The sequence below is a fragment of the Schistocerca cancellata genome, chromosome 9 (assembly GCF_023864275.1).
Source record: "Schistocerca cancellata isolate TAMUIC-IGC-003103 chromosome 9, iqSchCanc2.1, whole genome shotgun sequence".
Lineage (NCBI taxonomy): Eukaryota > Metazoa > Arthropoda > Insecta > Orthoptera > Acrididae > Schistocerca > Schistocerca cancellata.
Genome location: NC_064634.1, coordinates 172,507,249 through 172,528,976, shown reverse-complemented (window position 1 = coordinate 172,528,976; position 21,728 = coordinate 172,507,249). Strand labels below are relative to the sequence as shown.

Here is a 21,728-nt window from a genome sequence, read left to right as displayed (position 1 = left end):
TTCAGTCACCAAGACATCCGTCATGCACTTCTGTCGATGTCGTACCATTCACCCACAACCAGGTCTTTACCTCGACAACCAACTGCTTGATGTGTGGAGACTTATTGCTTTGTAGGGACTGGTCTTCGATGCTCAGTTGTTGTGTATTCCCCATCTTCGCCAGCTTAAGTGAAAGTGCGTGCTGCATGGTAATACACTTTTCTGCCTGAGTAATACCAACTGAGTTGCAGATAGCTACTCTTCTGCTGCTTTACAAAGCCCTGATACAGTCCTCTCTTGATTATGGGAGTTTGGCATTCAGTTTGGCATCACTCGCAGAACTGGGGGTACTGGGTCTGATACACTACTGTGCGGTTTGACTTGCAACAGGAGCCTTTCAAACTAACAGTGTGAATAGCTTACTCATGGAGGCTGGGGTCCCTCCATTGCAGATCATCTGTAGCTTGTCAATTATGCTACATACATTCACATTTCCCCTAAGCATCCAAACTATGCTCTCATCTTTCCAAACACAGAAATCCATCTTGCACAACAGCGGCCCAGATCAGGGATTACTATCACAGTCTGCATCTGGTTCCTCCTCTCTCAAATACAGGTGTTCCCTCTACCAGCCCTCTTGCAGGCCCACTCATGTGCAGCTCTGTGGTGCATCCCTTGGCCACAGCTTCATCCTGACCTGTCACAAGTTTGGAAAGAATTGATTCAGTCTGAGGCTATTCACCACCAGTTTATGCCCGTCCTTGCCTCATCCCAGGATTCATAAGTACTTAATACTGATGCCTCGATGGTTGCTGATCACGTAGGTTTTGCTTATACTCGTGCTGGAATACTGAATTCTTCTCCTTGACTGATGGTTGTAGTGTTTTCACAGTGGAGTTAGTAACCATCTCTCATGCTCTTCAGCATATTCGTTCCTGCACTGGTGAGTGCTTTCTCATCTGCAGCGACTCCTCGAGCAGTTTCCAAGTTCTTGACCAGTATTACCCTTGCTATTCCTTGGTCACAGCTATCCAGGATATCCTGTACGGCCGTGAACAGTGTGAACACTCAGTGACTTTGTCTTGTCCCTGGGCCATGTTGGTATCCTGGGGAATGAATTCACTGTTAGGATAGCCAAACTGGCTACCAGTAATCTGACACTTGAGTTTGGTATTCTGGAAACAGATCTTCGATTGATATTATACCATCAAGTTTTGGGGATCTGGAATAGGGACTGGCTCACTCGGACTTCACTGAACAAATGATTGTTGATAAAGAAGACTATGAAGCATTGGAGTTCCTCCATGCAAGCCTCTCACAAGAACTCTACTGTCCTTTGCCAGCTCTGAGTCATCCGTGCTTTGCTGACTCATGGTCGTCTCTTCTGTTACGAAGAGTCACCCCACTGTTGTTGTAATCCCCATTTGACAGTGATCCACATTTTGCTGGACTGTCCCAACCTAGCTGCCCTGCAGCAGATGCTCTGTCTCTCTAACTTGCTAACCCCCCTCCGTGTTAGGAGATGATATCTCAGCGGCTGACTTAGTTTCATATTTTATTCATGAAGGGGCTTTCACCACTTAGCCTTATCGGCCCATTGAGGGGTTGGCAGAAAACTCTGTTACTTCCTCTGCCCAGACCAGATTGTGGTTGTCTGGACTTGATGGACCATTCCGGCCTTCACCCTACCTGTTCTTTTACTCTTCCTCCCCCCCCCCCCCCCCCCCCTCTCATGTGGTGTGCTCGACTCGTTTGTCTTATGTCTATCTGTGCCTAGGCAATCCCTGAGTGGGATACCTATGATAAGTGACGAGGGGTGGGGGATTTATGACCCATCATTGCATTTTGATCTTTGAGGGTTTCTGGCTGCTCCCTTGATAGGGCACTTCCCCTGCCTTTGTTCCTGTATCCCCCTCCCTTCTTTTTTGCCAGATGTAGCCTTTGTTGACCTTTGGTAAAGCCTGGAGTTTTCTTCCCTTGGGTTTTGCGTGGTAGGTCATCTCTGATGTACAGTCATGTAGACCTGCCTGTTCGAGGAAAGAGGGACTAATGACGTAGTAGTTTGGTCCCTTTAATCATCAAACCAACCAATTTATGTGGGTCCAGTCTGCATGCTTTAGTGTATACTGGTGGACCGCAAGACATAGTAAGTAATGCTGCACTTTATGGTTCAACACCTTTGGTACCATAGATGGTTTTTTTTTTTTTTTTTTTTTTTTTTTTTGTAGATAAAGAAATTTCTCCAAAATTTTGAAAAACTGGCATGTTGGTTAGAGTGAGTTTACTGAGTCTTTACATTCACAGTAGTTACCTCTGCTAAAATACTTCATTTGGTGATGTCTGTTGACTTCAGAGTAAACCATAATGATGAAGGAAATAAGCTCCCATTAACTATTGTCATATATCTGTTACACTGAATGGTCATTTAAAATTATGTTTGAGCCCTAAATCAGTGGTTAACAGTTTTGAACCATAAGTTTTTATCTCTGACCCAGTTGGGGCATAAAGATTGAAGTCAAAAGAATTAACTTTCTTATCTTTGGAAACTGGTATAAGACACAAATCAGCACTTCTATCTACCAGAAAATAACTTCCCTCATTTCAGTCTTCAACAAATAATTGATACTGGCGGCTTGATATAGGTACTGGTGTAGAAAAGTGAGCTGCTGTTGTGTCTATACTTTCTCGTTTTCCTTATTGGGGCATTGGCAAGTCTGAACACACTTTTTATGCTTACATAATGTGCCACATTTAAAATAGTAATAGCAATACTTTCAGTTTTAATCGAATTTTCCTCTGTTTCTACTTCCACTGCATGGTTTTTGCGTGCTTGATTTTTCAAGAATCTTAATATGATTTTCCAATTCTTTGATTCTTAGTAGAAAGTCCTGGACTGACACAGATGACAATGTTGACAGAATGGACTGAACAGATGCGATTTGAACATCCTCAACAGAGTGCGTTTTGACCATACAGTCTGCCATTTCAGCAATATTATCCACTATTTGGTCAAATACAAATAAAGTATTTTGAATGCCATGAGGAGTCTGTGTAGCCAAAGTGTTGTTGAGATCTTGTCTGACACATTAGTACCGTCATAACCCCACATTTTTCTTAATAATTGGCTAGGCTTAGTATCACCCAGTTCTAATCTACTCAAGAGTTTTTTTAACTTGAAGCTCTTCACTTTTCATAACTATGGCCAAAATTTGTTCTTTCGTAAGAGAATATTTGTTGTTCTTGTCACTTGGAATCAATTTATTTTCAACGAATTTTGCCTCCTGCTGAGCGAACAAATTGTTAAATTTAATCGCCTCTGTAGCTATGCCAGTGAGTGTAATTGCGCTTTGGTTTGGTGAAACCATACGTCTAGCTTCTGAATCCAAAACAGTGGTAGGTTAATGCTTACCTTATGAATATCCAGTGTACATTCAGCATTATTCCCTTCAAGTCCATTTGTTATTGACATTTTGTGTATTCTTTAAATACAGTGTGTGATGAATTCAAGTTTAAAAAAGTCTCATTAAAAATGTTGCCCCAAATTACGTTGCAGATGCTGTCAGCTCAACAGTCCCATCAGATCGCCAATTTGTTGCACTCTTATGTTTCTCAAGGATTAATTTTAACTGAGGTTTCGATATACAATGAATCTTGAATTACAACCACCCTGAGTTTCTTTCTGTTAAATTCCAAAGAATAATAATAGTGCTATGACAACATTAACATGGTGAACATTTTACAAACGCGTACAAATACAAATGATAATTTGCAAAGGGCTGTTTATCCGGCTTACATGGTTTAACATCTATTGTAAGCTTTTGTCAGTTGTAGACCAAACTGTGAGTGCCTTGTGAGTAATGAAATGTTAGGTGCTTCTTCACTGTGGTTAAATCCACACACTGTTTACCTAAAAGTATGCAAATTATTATGCTTGATAGTTCCAAGACTAAGTAATGTGCAAACTGCAGATAGAAGTATGTAAATTTGATTTGGAAACAAAGAAGCAGCCATGACTAGAAAAGAGCAATTGCTTGGCAGATGTATGTATAACTCTGCCACCCAGTAATGATATCTTCATTCAGATTGTGTAGCACTTTATCTGGAATTTGATGTAGCTGATAGTATAACCATTCATACCAGAAGTTGGTATGGCTATAGTTGCCTGAGCCTGCATTTGTGTGTGTGTGTGTGTGTGTGTGTGATTCATTTTTGACACATGCCTTATGCCTTATGGGCCGAAAGCTTTATTTGTGACAGTATATTTTTTGTGCCTACCTGTGACTCAGCATCTCCGCTATATCATGAGTGTCAACTTTCATTTCATGATATTGTTAGATACCAGATGTTGCAGTGAGATTGTTTATGTGTTGTGGTCATCAGTCTGAAGACAGGTTTATGCCAGTCTCCACATTACTCAGTCCTTTGCAAGCCTCTTCATCTCTGCGTAAGTAATGCAAGTGGCATTCATTTGAACCTGCTTGTTAAAGTCAAGGTTTAGCCTCCCTTTACCGTCTTTAGCCCCCCACTTCTATCTGTTACTAGATTAACTATCCTGTGATGCCTAAGGACTTGCCCTATCATCCGCTCCCGCCTTTTAATCAGATTGTACCATAAATTTGTTTTCTCCCCTGTACAATTCAGTACCTCTTTGTTAGCCATCTGATGTATCCATTTGATCTTCAGAATTTACTAGCAAGTCATTAGCATGTGCAAGTTGAGACTATCCTAAAACATTTTATTATGCCCTACTTCCATGGATTGTATATATGGAAGACCTTCAGTAGGGTGTGGCACACAAGTAATGTACACACAGATTATTAAAAGTTTTCTAGGCATAGACTGAGGTCATGTTGTAAAATATCACTGGATGAATAAAACTGTCACTAATTTAGTGACATTTAATTTACTTTTACAAGATTATGGTGGATCTACAGCCAGAAAGCTTTTATGGCGGCTTTATCTGAGCTCGCAGGGGATACAACTTTCTTTTCTTCTTCTTTTTTTTTTGCAGGCATTTGCTTCACTACATTTTGATCCACATACCTGCATTACCCTAAACATAATTATACTCATGATATACTCAAAATAGGAGATCAGCCAGTGCAGGTAATGCAGTGTAATAAATAGTGTAGAAAAATTGTCATATTAAATTTTCACAGTGTTTTCATTTCTCAAACATTACCCAGATCTGGAGAAGTGTTAGTGCAGAATTCTCAAGAACTTCAACATGCGTATGTTCATTTGAATGTTTATCTACATGTTTTATAAACAAGTTTGAATAGGTAGCCAGTTGTTTAATGTAAGGTATTGCATTCACATGTAATTACTTTATCTTTGTGAGCTGCATGTTACAATATTCAGTTCAGAGTCAGATACAAACTATAGACCAACCTATACATGTTTTGAAGTACTATCTGTTAGTTTCTTGTTACAGATATCATACTTGGCAACCTCCATTGTGTCCTTGTGCAGTATTCGTGTCTTCTACAAGATTAGTTTCATTTCTTTAGTTAGAATGATCTTCAAAAGTTAAGAATGATTGAACTTGTATAAAATTGGAGCATGTGGTGTTTCTTTTTTAAAAAATGGTATCTCTTGTATATCTCTCATTTTTTTATGTAATTTAGTTATCTGAATGGCCTGTGTTGTGAGAGTAACCCTCCCCCCCCCCCCCATCCCCTCTTCCTCAAAGTTGCAGCTGTACTAGAAACAAACTTCCCATTGTTTATGATTCATCCATTGTCTAGTTAGTATTGGTCCATAAACATGTCAGTGTCAGAGATAATTAGACATTGTGGTTCATTATATATGGATATGGATGTTACAGGTGCTAAAAATATAGAGAACGTGTAAGGTATAGAAACTGTAGGCTTGTCTTCTACGCAGCATTTTAATGAAAGAGAAAGATATTCATTCTTATTATTTTGCCTCACAGAACTCCCAGAAACGAGCTTCACTCGATCAATCTCGAACCCAGAGGCTGTCATGAGAAGAAGACGGCAGCAGAAGCTAGAGCGTAAACTTCAGCAGTTTCGTAGCAAGGATGGAGGGCCTGACACAGGTGGAACACTGAAGATCTATGGAGAGAGCCTGTGTCGTGACGTACCTTACAAGACCCTGTTGCTGTCTGTCCGTGACACTGCGCAGCAGGTTGTGCGAGAGATGCTAGAGAAATATGGACTTGAGAAGGAAGCGGACCCATCGAATTATTGTCTTGTTCAGGTAAGCGGAGTACGTTGTTCAAATATTTTGCTTTGTGTTACCTGTAGAATGCATCACATTAAGTAACATGCATAATTTTTCAATATTTGCATGAGGTGTTGAATTTGAAAAATTTTTGAGCATTATAATTAAGTTGAGAACAAGAGGAGAATTTCTTTCTATGTCTTTCAGTTACATTGAGCAAGTGAGTTTCAAGTTTCTGAAGTATCTAGTATGGCATATTAGAAGTCAAGCACATAATTGAAAAATGATTAAGTAAACACTTTAGAAAAAAGAAATATTCATCGTGTTTATCAAAGGCACTTGAAATCTTATCCCAGGTGAATACAGCAACCCCAGCTGATGCAGGCGAAAGCAAAGAATATCATGGAGGAACCAACAACAGGGAATACATCTTGGATGATGATGAATGTCCACTTGCTATATTGATGAACCATCCAGCATCGAGGGGTGAGTACAAATAAAATTTTTGTCCAGTAGTTTCCTTTGTGTGAAGATGTGATTAAAATTTTGGAGTATATCTTTTATTGTTAACTTTATTCCAAGTACAGTTTCCAGTACCATCAAGCATGCTACAGTGACTGATTTTTAGCTTCTGTTATGAAGCTGGAGAGCAATGCGTGAGGGCTTCAGTGACTAACGTTGCAGAATATTGTCAAAAGATCTTTCAAAAAACCTAAAGCAATTAGGCCATGGATAAAGACTGTTAGTGACACAAACTTAGTGTCCATTCGCTTATAGACAAGACAGGAACTGAAATTGAGAGTATCAAAGCAAAACCAGAAGTCCGTAACTCTGGTTTCAAATGTTCTTTTACAAACAAAAGCTAAGGAGCATTGCCCCAATTTAATCCTCATACTGCTGAAAAGATTAGTGAAATAAGTATTAGTGTTAGTGGATTTGAGAAAGTGCTGAAATAGTTAAAAGCGAACAAAACTCAATGTCCAATAGAATCCCTGTCCAATTCTATACTGAATGTGTGGATAAGTTAGCTCCTCTGTTAACAAGAACCTATTGTAGATCCTCCGAACAGAAAACTGTGCCCTGTACTGGAAGAAAGCACAGATCACAGCTGTCCACAGGAATTGTAACAGAGGTGATCTGTAAAACTACCATCCAATATCCTCCACATATATTTGTTGTAGAATCTTAGAATGTATTCTGAGCTCAAACATAATGAGGTACGTCAAACTGATTAGCTCAAACATAATGAGGTACCTCAAGCTGAACAACTTCCTCCATGCTAGCCAAAGCTTCCAAAGTTTAATTCTGAATTCATTGCATATTTTTCTATTTCAGTGGTATAGTAATGTGTTTTAGTAATGGTCATGTGTACGTTCATGCAGTCATCATTTGATTACTTATGTTGGATGAACAGTAACTGTTAATCACAGCCAGTCAGTCACCAGCATTCATGCATGAGCATCAGGAAGCTAGAAATAGCATATTTAGTTTCTTTGTTTGTGTACCCAGTTTAATTATTAAATGCTTTGCATTATTTTGTGAGCTTGCGAAGTTTAATTCTTTAATTCATTGCATGTTTTTGTATCTGAGAGGTATAGCAAAGCGTTTTAGTGACTGTGATGTGTACATTCGTGCAGTCATGGTTTGTTTGTTTGTATTTGAACAGCCAGTAACCATTGTCCATAGCTCAGTCAGCTGGCAGCCCCCAGTGGTGAAGCACCAGGAGAATAGCGAGACACATATTTAACTTTTTCTGTTTGTTTTTTTGTAGTTTGATTGTCAGGTTACTAATTGTAGAATGGATAAGTTGTGTGCATCTATGTGTGGATGCAGGGGGAGCTGGGCGCAGTTCACGATACGGCCATGGCCACCCATTAGCAGGGTTGCTACTTCGTGGCATAGCAACGGTGGAGAAACTGGTGTGTCACATGGGACACACCAGATGTCGCCTGTTTCGACCACAGTCTCTGCTGTCGAGGCATCTTCTAGCATATCTGGTCAGGGACCTGTACTCACTGCAATGCGAGTGGCGGCTTGTTATATGGTCACTTCACTCGAGGCTGACTGTCTGGTCTCGCCCAATCACCCTGTGAGTAGACCCTGTGGCTGATCCTTCAGCAGGAACATGGGGAGAGTGGTTTACTAGTTATCGGGAGCTCCAGTATTAGGTGCTTATGGGTCCACTTAAGGAAACAATGTCTGGGGCATGGAAGAATTCCAGTGAGCACCTGGTTGAGGAGGAGGCCTTGTCTGTGGCTATTAAGTCTGTGGGGTTCAGTAAAGAGTCGTTCAAGTAAAGTGTAGAATCAGTATCATGGAAAGACCCAAATTGTGTGATATTTGTTGGAGGTGACATTAACCTATTGAGTACAGACTGGAATATGTGTGGATTCACTGCAGGTAGTACACACAGACAATCTCGTGAAATACTTCTGAATCCATTTTTCAAAAACTGACTGTAGCAAGTTAGACAACCCACATGCAATAGAAATATTTTAAACCTTTTGTGGCAAACTGGCCTGATCTTATCAACAGTGTCAATATAGAAACCAGGCTTAGTGATCACAGTATCACCCACCAATGATTACAAAAGTTAATAAACAGGCGAAGGAGGACAGGAGAGTGTTTAGGATAGTAAAAGCAGATATGCGTAGTTTAACTAATTCTAAATTGCACATCTTTAGATGTATGTACCAAGTAAGTGGATTAAGGATGGATAGGAATCTCAGTATCTTAATAATAAAATTCAGAAAATGCTGAGGAAATGGAGATTGTTGCACTCTCGTTTTAAAAAAGACCATGCAAATGTTGATAGGCAAAAGTTAGTAGAAATTTGTGGCTGCATAAGAAGAGCAATGGATGAAGCGTACAGCAACCATCATACCTTAGCAAAAGATCAAGATTCCGAGAAAATTCTGGTTACACATAAAATAACTAGGCGGGTTGTGAGCTTCTATCCAGTCACTTGTCAACCAGTCTGATTTAACAATGAAAGAAAGCAAAAGGGAAGCGGAAGTTTTAAATTTCATGTTTAAGAAATCATTCATGCAAAAGGATCATACAGACATACAGTAGTTTGACTGGCTATACAGCTTCCTGCACAGACAACGTAGAAAATGGCATCTGTTGTGCAGAGAAGCAACTGAAAGAGTTGAAAACAAATAAGTCACCAGGTCCAGATGGAATCTCGGTTCGGTTTTACAGAGAGTACCATGTGCCATTGTCCCCTTGACCCCTTACTGAGTGCATTTATTGCAAATCTCTTGCCCAATGAAATGTCAAGCAAATGGAAAAAGGTGCAGGTGATTCTTTTTATAAGAAAGGAAAGAGAACTGACTGGCATTGTTACAGACCAGTATCTTTAACATCAGTTAGTTGCAGAACTCGTGAGTTCAAATATAATAAATTTCCCTAAGACAGAAAAGCTTTTGTCCACAAATCGGCACGGAATTAGAAACCATCGCTCATGCGAAACTCAGCTTGCCTCTCTCTGACAGGATATTCTACAAACGATGGATGGAGGTCAACAGGTAGATTTCGTATTCCTACATTCCTGGAAATATTTGACACGGTGGTCCGCTGCAGATTATTGATGAAGATCTGAGCATATGCTGTAGGTTGCCAGGTATGCGAGTGGCTCGAACACTTCTTAAGTAATAGAACCTTGTACGTGGTCCTCAACAGTGATTGGTCCTCGAAGACGAGGGTGATGTCAGGAGTGCCCCAGGGAAGTGTGATATGACCACTTTTATTCTCTAGATATATACATAAATGACATTACAGACAGTATGACCAGTGATCTACAGCTGTTTGGTATTGTGGTGTACAAGAGGGTGACGTCATTGGGTGGCTGTAGTAGGATACAAGATGACTAGTAGTGGTATGAGGTACTCAGTGCTATGCACTGTATGGTGGTCTACAGAATACATATGTAGATAAGATGTAGAACCAGCGTGTATATAAAAAACATAGATCATGTGAAACCCAATATCCTGAAAGCTGGCTATGCCGTTGTGGTATATCCTGATTTCTGAAACATATTTGCCTCAGTAAGGCAAGTATGCTTCTTATCAACTGTACGCTTGTATGGAGTATCAGACGAAATTGGCGACTGGATTGAAGATTTCTTGGGAGGGAGGATGCAGCATCGTATCTTCGATGCAGAGTCATTGTCAGCTGCAGAAGGAAGTTTTGTGTACCCCAGAGAAATGTGTTGCATCCCTTGCTGTTCATACTGTATATTAGCATCGTTGTGGATAACATTAGTAGTGACCATCAGACGTTTTTGCAGTTTCCAAAAATTCTGAAACACATTATTTATGACCGAGGAATCAAATACCAATTTTCATAGTTCCACCTTCAAAATTGCACAATTTTTTTAATCTCATGTTTCACCCTCTTCTTAAACGTCGCCTACAGTATAAGATCGACACCCTCTACAAATTTCAAGTTTCTATCCGTAGCGATTTGGGTTGGGCTAAGATGACACAGTCAGTGAATGAATCAGTAAGTCGGGTCATTGCCTTTTGTGTATAGAGAGATTAATACATGCGAAAGGCAACCATAGCGGAAGTCAGTACTAACTCGTTCCTTCCTAATATCTCCAAGAGATGGCATCCTAAGCGCATCGGTGCACAGCACCTCTCGCGGCCAAAGCGGGAATTAATTCCGCGGCTGCTCCTTGACTCCCAACCACGAGTGGCGTTTCTTTGAAGACTTCCGGAAGTTATGAGAGGTTCCAAGGATGCCGATTTACTTCGAGAAATAAATGCACTGAAACCAAGATGTCTTCAGTATATTTTTTTACGCAGATCTGTTAATTGTGGAATTTATGCATTTTTGTAGCTGAAGAAAACTTTTAAACTATGGCATACTCATATAACGGAAGAAGTGGAAATGAAGGCTTTTTTCAAAGTGTAATAGCTTTAATATGTACTAGTTTTTCGGTGTTAGGATGAACTCGGCGGTCTTCAGCGGCTTTAGTGTCTCCCAACGGACATACATGCATGGGCAATGAAGAATTGAAATGATCATTGACAACATATTTTTCTCTATACTGTATATGTGTGGTGACTTGTTGGACATGTCCAACAGAACAGACTCTACTGCTTTTGATAATACAGCGGCAGTAAATATCAATATTTCGAACAAGTGAGATAACGGACAGTGGACACTACGTATGTAGTGTGCGATAAAGTGAGAATTTGGATCGGACGTGAAGCATGTTCGGATAGCCAAAGCGAAAATGCGACCGCTCGCCTAAAGCGGGAAATCAGAGTACGAGTCCCGGTCCGGCACAAATTCTCAACTTTCGCTACTGAGTTCTGCTCAGTGGCGGCTCGTCAGTATACATTGTTGTGACTGAAATCGGTACCTTTTTCGAAATATTGATATTTGTGTGTGCTTCCATCCATGATAATCGATGTCGACAGTTGTGAATAGATTGACAGGTACAACAACTACTTTGAGAAAGAGCCAACAGTAGCTGCTTAATGGAACTCGTAAACGTAACCAGCACATAATAGACTGGCGAATGGCGGAGGTGGTGTGGGGATGTGGTGGGGAGGGGGAGGAGGAGAAGAGAGAGAGAGAGAGAGAGAGAACTTAATTGCTTTAGAAGAACCTGGTCCTATCAAAGGTAACCACAACACAGGCCATGGTTCCTTTGATGCGAGTAGCGGTTCGCTGATGCAATGTAGCCTGTGCATACGGGAATACCGCCGGCCGTAGTATGCGAGTGCATCGCTCTGCGTTTTAGCGCATTTGGTGTACGCTCTAAAGTCACCGAAAAAGTATCAGAATCACAGATTGAAATCTGCCGATGAAGCTGTGGGCACCGTCATCAGCTCCGTGATACCTGAACCGACATTAGGATGCTCTGTGTATCAAGACTTCGCGCGTGACCTAATTTTAAACATTCACCTCACGAGGCACAATAAACCAAACGTATTTTGGATCATGATGTCAATGTACTGTGATTTCACTACCTAAGACTAATCGAAGGCCTACAAATTCACCGACTTGCATGGTTTTCTACATTGACACGTATATGACTACTCTGCAGTTCACAATAAAATGGCTGGTTTTTACACTGTTTCTCAACCGTCGAATAGCACCAGGGAAAAACGAACACTTGAATCTCTGTGAGAGCTCTGATTTCACATACTTTATTACAATGATCATTGCTCCCTATATAGATGGGTACAATAAAATATTTTCATGTTTTGAGCAAAAAGTTGAAGACTGACATTTCGTGAAAAGATCTCATCACAAACGAAAAACGCCTTAGTTTCATTATTGCGACTACAAGTCACGTATCATATCAGTGACACACTCTCCACTATTTCGCGATAATACAAGACGAGCTGAGCTCCTTCGAAATTTTTCGATGTCTTTTTGTGAATCCTAACCGGTAATGATGCCATACCACACAGCAATACTCCAGACCGGCTGGCGCAGTGTCGCAGACGTTTTGTGTGTGCGTGTGTGTGTGTGTGTGTGTGTGTGTGTGTGTGTGTGTGTGTGTGTGTGTGTTTTCATCTTGTAAGTGTTCCGCGAATAAAACATAATCTTTGGTTTGCTTAACCCACAAAATTGTCTGTGTGATCGCTCAAATTTAAGTTGTTCATGACTGTTATCCATATGTATTTGGTCGAACTCACAGGTTTGTGTGATTCATCATGTAACACGTACGAGTGGAAGAGCGGCAAAAAGTAACACGTAATTTCGACATAGCCCGGGAAGAGATATTTCAGTCCCGAAATGTACAGAGTCTTTTGATTACGTGAGACCTGTAAAGCGTTCATTACTCTTTCTGCTTTCCAGGCAGTTAAAATCTTCAAATGTGCACAGTAATTCGCCAGGAATTGGACTCGCTAAATGCTCTCGGATAGGCACTTACCTAGTGAACTGATTAACCGAGAAGAGTTTTTTTTGCACTTGTGAGAAATAGAAACTGTTGACCTGCCAATTTGACCTACCAAGCGAGATCACAAAGTGATAATGTATCAACATTTAATGAGGAGGGAGACGCGTTTCTATACCTCGTTCAGCTGTCCTGTGGTTTCCTTAAATTATTTAGGGCGATTAATAGAATAATTCCTCGTGGTAGGCGCTGACCGAATCACATTTCCGTGTTTTTACTAAGCGAGAGATTTTTCCTATTAATAACTCTGATGCCAAGATTTTACAAAATTCTCACTTTCCCTTCTACAGAGAAGAGTGAAAATACTACTCACTGAAAATAGCGTGCACTTTTTATTTCTTCATTGTGGGACGAGCATCGGACACACAATATGCCCATCATCACCGGCATTGTGATTGCATCGTTGCGTGTAAATGACTTAACAGAGTCCGATAAATAGGGTGCAGCACGTAGCGGAGATCTCCGTAGTATTTTGTAATTAATCGAAACAAATTTATCGGCATGTGATGGTGCGCAAGGACACCTATTTGGGAATTACTCATGTATTTATTTACCAGTTTATTGAAGCAGCTATAGGGTCCAAAAACTGACTGTTTTATATATTTATTTTGGCGTTGGAAGGCTATTGAAACGAGGATCACAACGCTGTAGCACTTGTTGCTTGTTTTGGTGTGAAACACTTCTTAGATAGCGCCAGCGTGGTGTGTCATTTCTGAATCCCAATGCTGCCTGTTCAAAGTTATTACCGCGGCCGTGTGCTGCGAGGGAGTCGAAACGGCGTACTAGCGGGTTGGACCTTGACATTTACAACAGTCCCACTAGTTTTGGTGAGATACGCCACTTCATTGTTATGCAACTGTACAATTGTCTAGAACGACGTGTTGCGGTAAAGCAGGAGCGGCTCTAGGGATCAGTTCGGGGCTGAAAGTCGCAGTTCGTTACTCCCTCCCCCTCCCCACCACCTCCAGATATAACTTCCCGTCATTCTTACGTATAATGAGACACGGATGTATAAGTTTTCTATAATAATAATAATAATAATAATAATGTATTAAACATTCTGTATGATTTGTTTACGTCATTTTACATAGTTTCGGTATTACATCCTAGACATAGCAATCGAATAAAGAAGTATTTTTGAAGTGTCTGTGTGACGCAAGAACTATAACAGCAGCAAACTTTCACAAATCTGACGAACTCGTAAAGTGGAAGTGTGCCTCATCGTTATCAATATTTGACTTAGCTCTGAGGCATGAAGTGAGGTCTGCATACCACGACCATCAAAGTATGTAAATCGGGAAGGGGGGGGGGGGGTAGATTTATCTTTCTGTCGTTGCACCGACGTTCGGGCAAGTCGGTGTTTGTTACTTTTTTCTTTGCAGAGCACCTTTCATGTATGTACAAACATACTGCGCAAACCACCGTACATACGTGGCCCAGGATAAGCAGTACCACTACTTTTCATTTCCTTTCCTGTTGCACTCACAAATAGAGCGAGAGAAAAACTACTGTACGAGCCTTACTTTCTGTTACCTTATTTTCACGTCCTGACGCGAAAAGTACGTAGGCGGCCGTAGAATCGTTCTGCAGTCAGCTGAAAATGCCGGTTCTCTGAACTATCTCAGCAGTGTTTCGCGAAACGTCATCTTTTCTGCAGGGATTTTCATTTGAGTTCACGAAGCATCTCCGTAATTATCGCTTGTTGTTCGACCCTACCGAAAAGTCTAATTGCTTCGTTATCTTACATTAGTCTGACCTGGTGGGCACACCAAACACTCGAGCATTACTCAAGAATGGGTCGTACAAGTGTTCTACAAGTGGTCTCCTTTTTAGATGAGCTACTCTTTGAATAAACCGAAGTCGATCGTTCGCCTTTCCGACAACTAACCTGTCGTGCTCTTTCTGTTTCATAGGGCTTTGCAACGTTACGCCTAGTTACTGTGTCAAGCAGCACGCCGTTGATTCTCTGAACACTTAAGGTTTGTTTTTCCTGTTCTGGCTTTCTTTCCCTCAACTTTCTGTAGGCTCTCAGTTTCACCTGTGGACGCACGAAGCTTGTCAGCTTTGTTGCCGGCAGCAGGTACGGTCAGCCAGTGAACGGCCAGTTTATCCTGACAGAAATGTTTTATACAGCCGGTCAGGCCGCAAAACCAGTCCACGCTCAAGAATGCAATTTAAATGTTCCATATGGTAAAAGTAAACGATGGTGGTGTGAGAGTAGGAGGGTTATGGCACGTATTCAGAAGCTGAGAAGAAAAGGCCCTTCACCCCTTTGCGATTTGAGGTCTTAATGGTTTCCCCCACACCACTTAAAGCGAGTAAGCGAATGCCCGGACATTCATTTGTTATTGCCATAGTGGCCCTCCTGCCGCAGCTTCATAGCAATTCGACATGTGCTCCGTGCCTAGTGACCTTGACCGAGCGAGCTGGGCAGTGGACTTGCAGTCGGGAGGACTACTGTTCAAATCTCCGTCTGGCCAACCAGATTAAAGTTTGCAATGCTTTCCCAAAATCGCTGAATGCAAATGCTGGTTTTGTGTGTGTGTGTGTGTGTGTGTGTGTGTGTGTGTGTGTGTGTGTGTGTGTAAAAGAAGCGACTGGTTTCCTACCTAGTCAATTCGAACTGTATTTCTTACTTCCTGACGATGCGACCACGAACCCTGTGCTTACTTCTGTCAGAAGGTATGAAATCTGATAATATATACATAAAGGAAGTTCGTTTTTAATAAACAATTGTGTCCACAGAATTCGCTAGATTAAAATTCTGAATTTTAACCCTCCTTCATGTAGCGTCAGTTTTAAATATCCTTTAGCTCGAAATTAATGAGTTATTGTTATCGCTTTATGTGGGACACGCGTTGTTTAAAAAGTTGTAGACAGGACACAACATTATTAACGCAGACAACTGTCGCCATAGGATCATCTGTTGCCAAGTAACGCCCCTTAATATGTTGTTTTCATCTGTAAGTAATATTCTGAGTTTCGATTGTATGTTTACCACGAGACAAAAGAGCTGTGCCCGATGAGAGGTCATAGGAGTTGATTACTTATTTATTTTAATCTTATATTAGACAAGAAATTAGGAACGAGATGTATCGATGGGGAAAATAATTGTACTGAGGCGTTCCCTCTGTGACTCACTGCCACCCTTACGGGTAATATTTATTACCCACAGAGTACTTTATTTCATATAGTACGTCGCATGTTCACCAAATTTGGTCTAATTGCCTCTGACGATCCAGCGTCCTAACGGAATATAAACACCCTAGGGATGGGAAAAAACCGGCCAGTTAAAGCCGATACCGTATTTTAGTACTGAATAACCGGTATTTTTCCGTATTTGTTTGGTCTCTGTTTTAACAGGTGATTTTATATTTTAATAATAACCGGATAAAAAACCGAAATATTAATTAGCTGCAGTAGCAGTGTCAAAATATTTCGTTTTTAAATAAACCGTTCCTTACGAACGAGGTAATTTTTTTCCGTAAAATTTGCATTGCTTTGAAATGTTGCGTTATTATAAAAACCGGAAAAACCGATCAGTGTTGGTTTGATAACAATGCCGTCAGAAACGAGCAACAAGCACGTGGCATAAGAACTGGTACAGCATTGCTGAGACAATAACACAACTGTTACCATGTGGCGTGGCCTGTTAGATGGTACACGTGTACTTGCAGACTTGTCTCATTTGGTCTATGCTGTAGTTCCCTTCAGTGGTCATCTGTCATGAGTTGGATTACAGAATGGTGCCAACCCTAATCTGGAAGTATTTTATGGAGTGCGGTATCAGTGAAGTACAATCCTCTATTTCCTTTAAAAGATTAAAAACGGGAGGAACCACAACCAGCTTGTGACCTAATACAAGATAAAAACGTAAAATTTAACTGTTCGTTCGTAGTTTACAATAAAAACAGAAAGCCGCTGATCTGCTGCCTGTGTCTGCATAATATGCTTTTATCTGCCTGTAGCTCTTGAAGACGGACAAATTAACACGAATACCTTCAATCTGAGTTTTCGCCTTCTAGCACTGACTATTAGTAATCTGCAAATAGTCCGATTACAACGTAATTTTTGAGCAGAGTTTAAAAAAATGGATCCAGTAGGATACTATTTATGATTTTTTTTGTAATAGTCAACCATTTCTCACTTTTCGAGAAAAGCAGCCAATGGTTGATGGACTAAGGTTTCTTTTATTTGCATAGGTAATGTAAATGTATCTTGAAAGTGAGAGTCAAAATTTTTCTACCTTTGTTCGATTTCTGTAATAGGAATAAAAACAGAAAATAGCTAATTTCAGAAACCAGTTATTTTGAACAGTTTTAATAGTCCAGCTAAACAGGAATTTAAAAAAAAAGATACAATCGAGAACCAGTTATTTCAGTGACACACACACACACACACACACACACACACACACACACACACACACCTAACGTGATCGAGGACCAACAAAAATTTAATTTTAAGTATTTCTCGTAATTATTGAGAGTGCGTCTAGAAATTGAAAATGCTGTCATAATCTGCTCATTAAGAGGCATTATCTTAAGTTGAAAGTTTATTACAGTGAGACAAGTGCTACAGTTAGAAATTCTGAGTAAATGTTTTCTAAGCTTGTTCTCGCTTACATGCTTAAGGGGAGTTAGAACGGAATTTTTTTCACAATTTCAGATTTTTATCTCATTATAAAATTCGCAATTTTCCGAATAAAATGATACATATGGAGTGTAGCCATGTATGGAAGTGAAACGGGGAAGATAAATAGTTTATACAAGAAGAGAATAGAAGCTTTCAAAATGTGGTGCTACAGAAGAATGCTGAAGATTAGATGGGTAGATCACATAACTAATGAGGAGGGATTGAATAGAATTGGGAAGAAGCGAAATTTGTGGCACAACTTGACTAGGAGAAGGGATCGCTTGGTAGGACATGTTCTGAGGCATCAAGGGATCACCAATTTAGTATTGGAGGGCAGCGTGGAGGGTAAAAATCGTAGAGGGAGACCAAGAGATGAATACACTAAACAGATTCAGAAGGATGTAGGTTGCAGTAGGTACTGCACAACAACAACATATATATCACTTATAAACTTACCTGGGAAGTATTTTATTTTGTTTTTAAAAAATATAATCTACACCAGTTGAAAATTTTAAAATTTTTACGTGCATTACTTCAAGACCTAATAAAATCGGTATTTTTTATATAGAAGGCTGTGGATTAATGTGTTATAAAGGTTAACAGTGTTGGTCATGCCCACAAGAAGACAAGCACCAGGTTGAGGAAGTTGAAACAAAGTTTGAGAGACAAACGTTCTGACGCTAAAACCATAAGAGGCAGGCTGACAGACAAAATGATTGATGAACTGTAGCAGTATTATGGGACGGCCATTAGAAATAATACTGAGCATTTTTTGAACATGAAGCAGGCAGTATGGGCTACCTTCTTCCACAGATTGTCAACTGGTGGAAAACCAGTACACCAGTACCCTCCTGGACCTGATTCATGGTGCTATTACTCAATGCCTAGTACTCAAACAGTCCATACAGCCATAAACATTACATCCCAGTAGCTGTCATACATATCATAAAACCTATTTACATAGATCAGACAAGTTCTGAACTGAAGAACTGGTCAGACTCAAAATCCCAATGAGTCATTCAGTAATCTTATATGGAGTAGCTTACCAAAAAGTGTTTTTGTGTAAATGAAGACACTGAAGTGGGGGTCAGTGATGCTGTTATTGCTTGTAATAATAGCAACATTGGTGGAGTGAAAGTGCTCGGCATATGGGGATTAATCCTGGAGCAAACTGTATCAGGGAATTTGAACGGATGGACAAGGTTCGCATTGATAAAGAAGAGTATGCAGCACAGTTGGTCAATAAGGAGTCCAGAAAGAAGAAAAGAAGAAAAAACTTGGAAAAAGATCAAGAGGATGATATACAGTGGTGCAGAGTGATTCTGAGTGACTAAAAGTAAAAAATTAAGAATATATTAAGTGAGTTAAAATCTTTTGAAACTTTAGAAACAGTTCCTGAAAATTTACATTCTCTGTTGCATTTTTCCCGATATCTCAGAAACCACTTCGAGTAGAGTATTCAGATTTCCATGGAGTAATAACATACACATCCTGGGTCTACTGGGCTAAAAGAAGAACAAAATGTTTGTACAATTAAAATTATTTAGGATAACGTACAATAAGTACGCACAATTTTAACCGTGTAGTTAAAAAATTGTATTTCCGAAAGCAGTGGCTGAAATGCAATTATATTAGTTCAGTAGACTCAGAACATACAGTTTAATGCCCTGTAAAAGTTTCATGTCAGTGGCTAGTGTGGTTCCTGAAATACAGGGAGGCCAAGTCACTAAATTTAAGATTATAGGCATAGGACGTTCCAGCGCCCCTTAACGTGAGGTATTCAATACATTGACTATTTTTTAAAGTAATTAGACCCTTGGAGCTGTTCCCTATGTGGAAGTTTTGGAGGTTTTGCTGATTATCCACTGACCTAAATGAATCTGCATATTAAATCGTTAAACTGTAATTGCGTTACGTCGTTGTTATAATTTTCTTAGTTTTTCGGCATTTTGGGAAGTGGTTAATGTTTTCCACCCGTCGTCTTACTCGTATATATGCGGACTTTGTAGGTGTCTCATGTTTGTCACCGTTATTTTTCGTCGGCGTAAGCGCGCGGCCTGGGAAGCAACGCCCGCATGCAGACTCCGAGCTGCGAAGCCTCGTCGCCACTCGGCGCCTCCCTGGAGATTCGGTGACCCACTTCGGAGACAGCCTTCCATCTGCGCCTTTCAATTACGTGTCCCCTGTATCTGTATACGCGGGCGGTTTCGTTTTAGCGCCGGGGGCGACATTGCGCGCCTTGCATTCTCTTTTATTCCTCTGCCCTCCCCCGCATTCCGCCCTCTTTTTTTTAGTGTCAGTGGGTCGTCTCGCGCTTAAGGCTGGTGGCGGCGCAGCCTCTCTCGAGTTGTCGTAAAAATAGCCGGCGCTCTTCAAGGGAGGATCTCCAGGCGGCTCTCTCGCGGTCCCGCTTCGCCGCCACTTCCTGCAGAATATGATAGCTGTGGCGCGCGCCGCCGAGACCTGCACCATACGAACTCGTTGGCCTGTTCTAGTTTCAGGTACACCGTTTTGAGTAAAAGTTGGCAGCACTAAACCCGACTAGGCGAACTGTAGTACGAACCGAGCGCAGAGAGTCGGAGGTATGCTACCCAGCACAAAAGAAACGACACTTCTCGGCTAATTTGTATGACTATTGGGTTGGTGTGTAAGTTCGTAGCCTTTCTCCGTGAGTTCAGTAAACACAACAGGTACACATAAAAGAAAGTTGACCTATCAATAATATAGTCTCCTTCACTCTTTACCTGTATTCACCTGACCAGAAGTCTTGTTTCTCATGCCACCGAACTTCACTAATTCCCACTATATATAACTTTAACCTAACCCTTTTTAAAGTTTCTAAGCTACCTGCCCGATTAAGAGATCTGACATTCCACGCTCCGATCCGTAGAACGCCAGTTTTCTTTCCCCTGATAACGTCTTCCTGAGTATCCCCGCCCAGAGAGCTTAAAGTAGTAAAGGAGGTTTTGCTATTTGTGGAGCAAAATAACTGATGATGGTCGAAGTAGAGAGGATATAAAATGTAGACTGGCACTGTCAAGGAAAGCGTTTCTGTAGAAGAGAAATTTGTTAACATCGAGTATAGATTTAAGTGCCAGGAATTCGTTTCTGAAAGTATTTGTATGGAATGTAGCCATGTATGGAAGTGAAACGTGGACGATAAATAGTTTAGACAAGAAGAGAATAGAAGCTTTCGAAATGTGGTGCTACAGAAGAATGCAGAAGATTAGAAGGGTAGATCACATAACTAATGAGGAGGTGTTGACCAGTATTGGAGAGAAGTTTGTGGCACAACTTGACTAGAACAAGGGATCGGTTGGTAGGGCATATTCTGAGGCATCAAGGGGGGTAGGTTGCAGTAGTTACTGAGAGATGAAGAAGCTTGCACAGGATAGGGTAGCGTGGAGAGCTGCATCAAACCAGTCTCTGGACTGAAGACCACAACAACAACACTCTTTACAGCTTTCCGCCAAGAGTTGCGATAACTTTCCGATTCCACGACTGGAAGAATCATTTGTTTTTGAGACGAAGAACTCTTAGAGTCATGTTCGGAGCGCATTTGCATCTGGGAAAGGAAGATTCTGATGGTATTTCGATGGAGAGCGGAAAAGATGAAAATCTGAGAGCGCAAGATCGAGATGGAGGAGCGGATCATGAAAACTTTACGCTTGGTCGGATGAATCACGTTGATTGTTACACAAAATATATGGTTGTTTCTGGATGTGCCTTAATCGAGGCGAAGTGCTGCTCGAAATATGCAGCGCGCCATGGACACAGGCCGGTGGGGCGGTATAATGCCACGGAGGACATTCAGCTGGGCTTCCATGCAACCTGCAGTAGTAATCGGAGCCATTATGACAGCTTTGGAGTACATGGACATTACTGCGTACCACCTACAGCCCTTCATTCTTGTTATCTTCTCAAACGTGATCGTATTTCCAGCAGGATCAAGTCCGTGTCACAAGGTCATAATCGCGTTGAAGGGCGTGATAACGAACCAACC

General features: G+C 40.9%; 1 protein-coding gene across 2 annotated transcripts in view; it reads left to right on the top strand.

The window, feature by feature from the left end:
• LOC126101143 (afadin) overlaps positions 1–21,728 on the top strand; it is a 1,121,024-nt gene that overhangs the window by 690,530 nt on the left and 408,766 nt on the right. For both annotated transcript variants that reach the window (XM_049911831.1, XM_049911830.1), the window contains exons 6-7: positions 5,915–6,201; positions 6,522–6,651. In XM_049911831.1, coding sequence (XP_049767788.1) covers positions 5,915–6,201; positions 6,522–6,651 — 417 coding nt within the window. The remainder of the gene's footprint in view (positions 1–5,914; positions 6,202–6,521; positions 6,652–21,728) is intronic.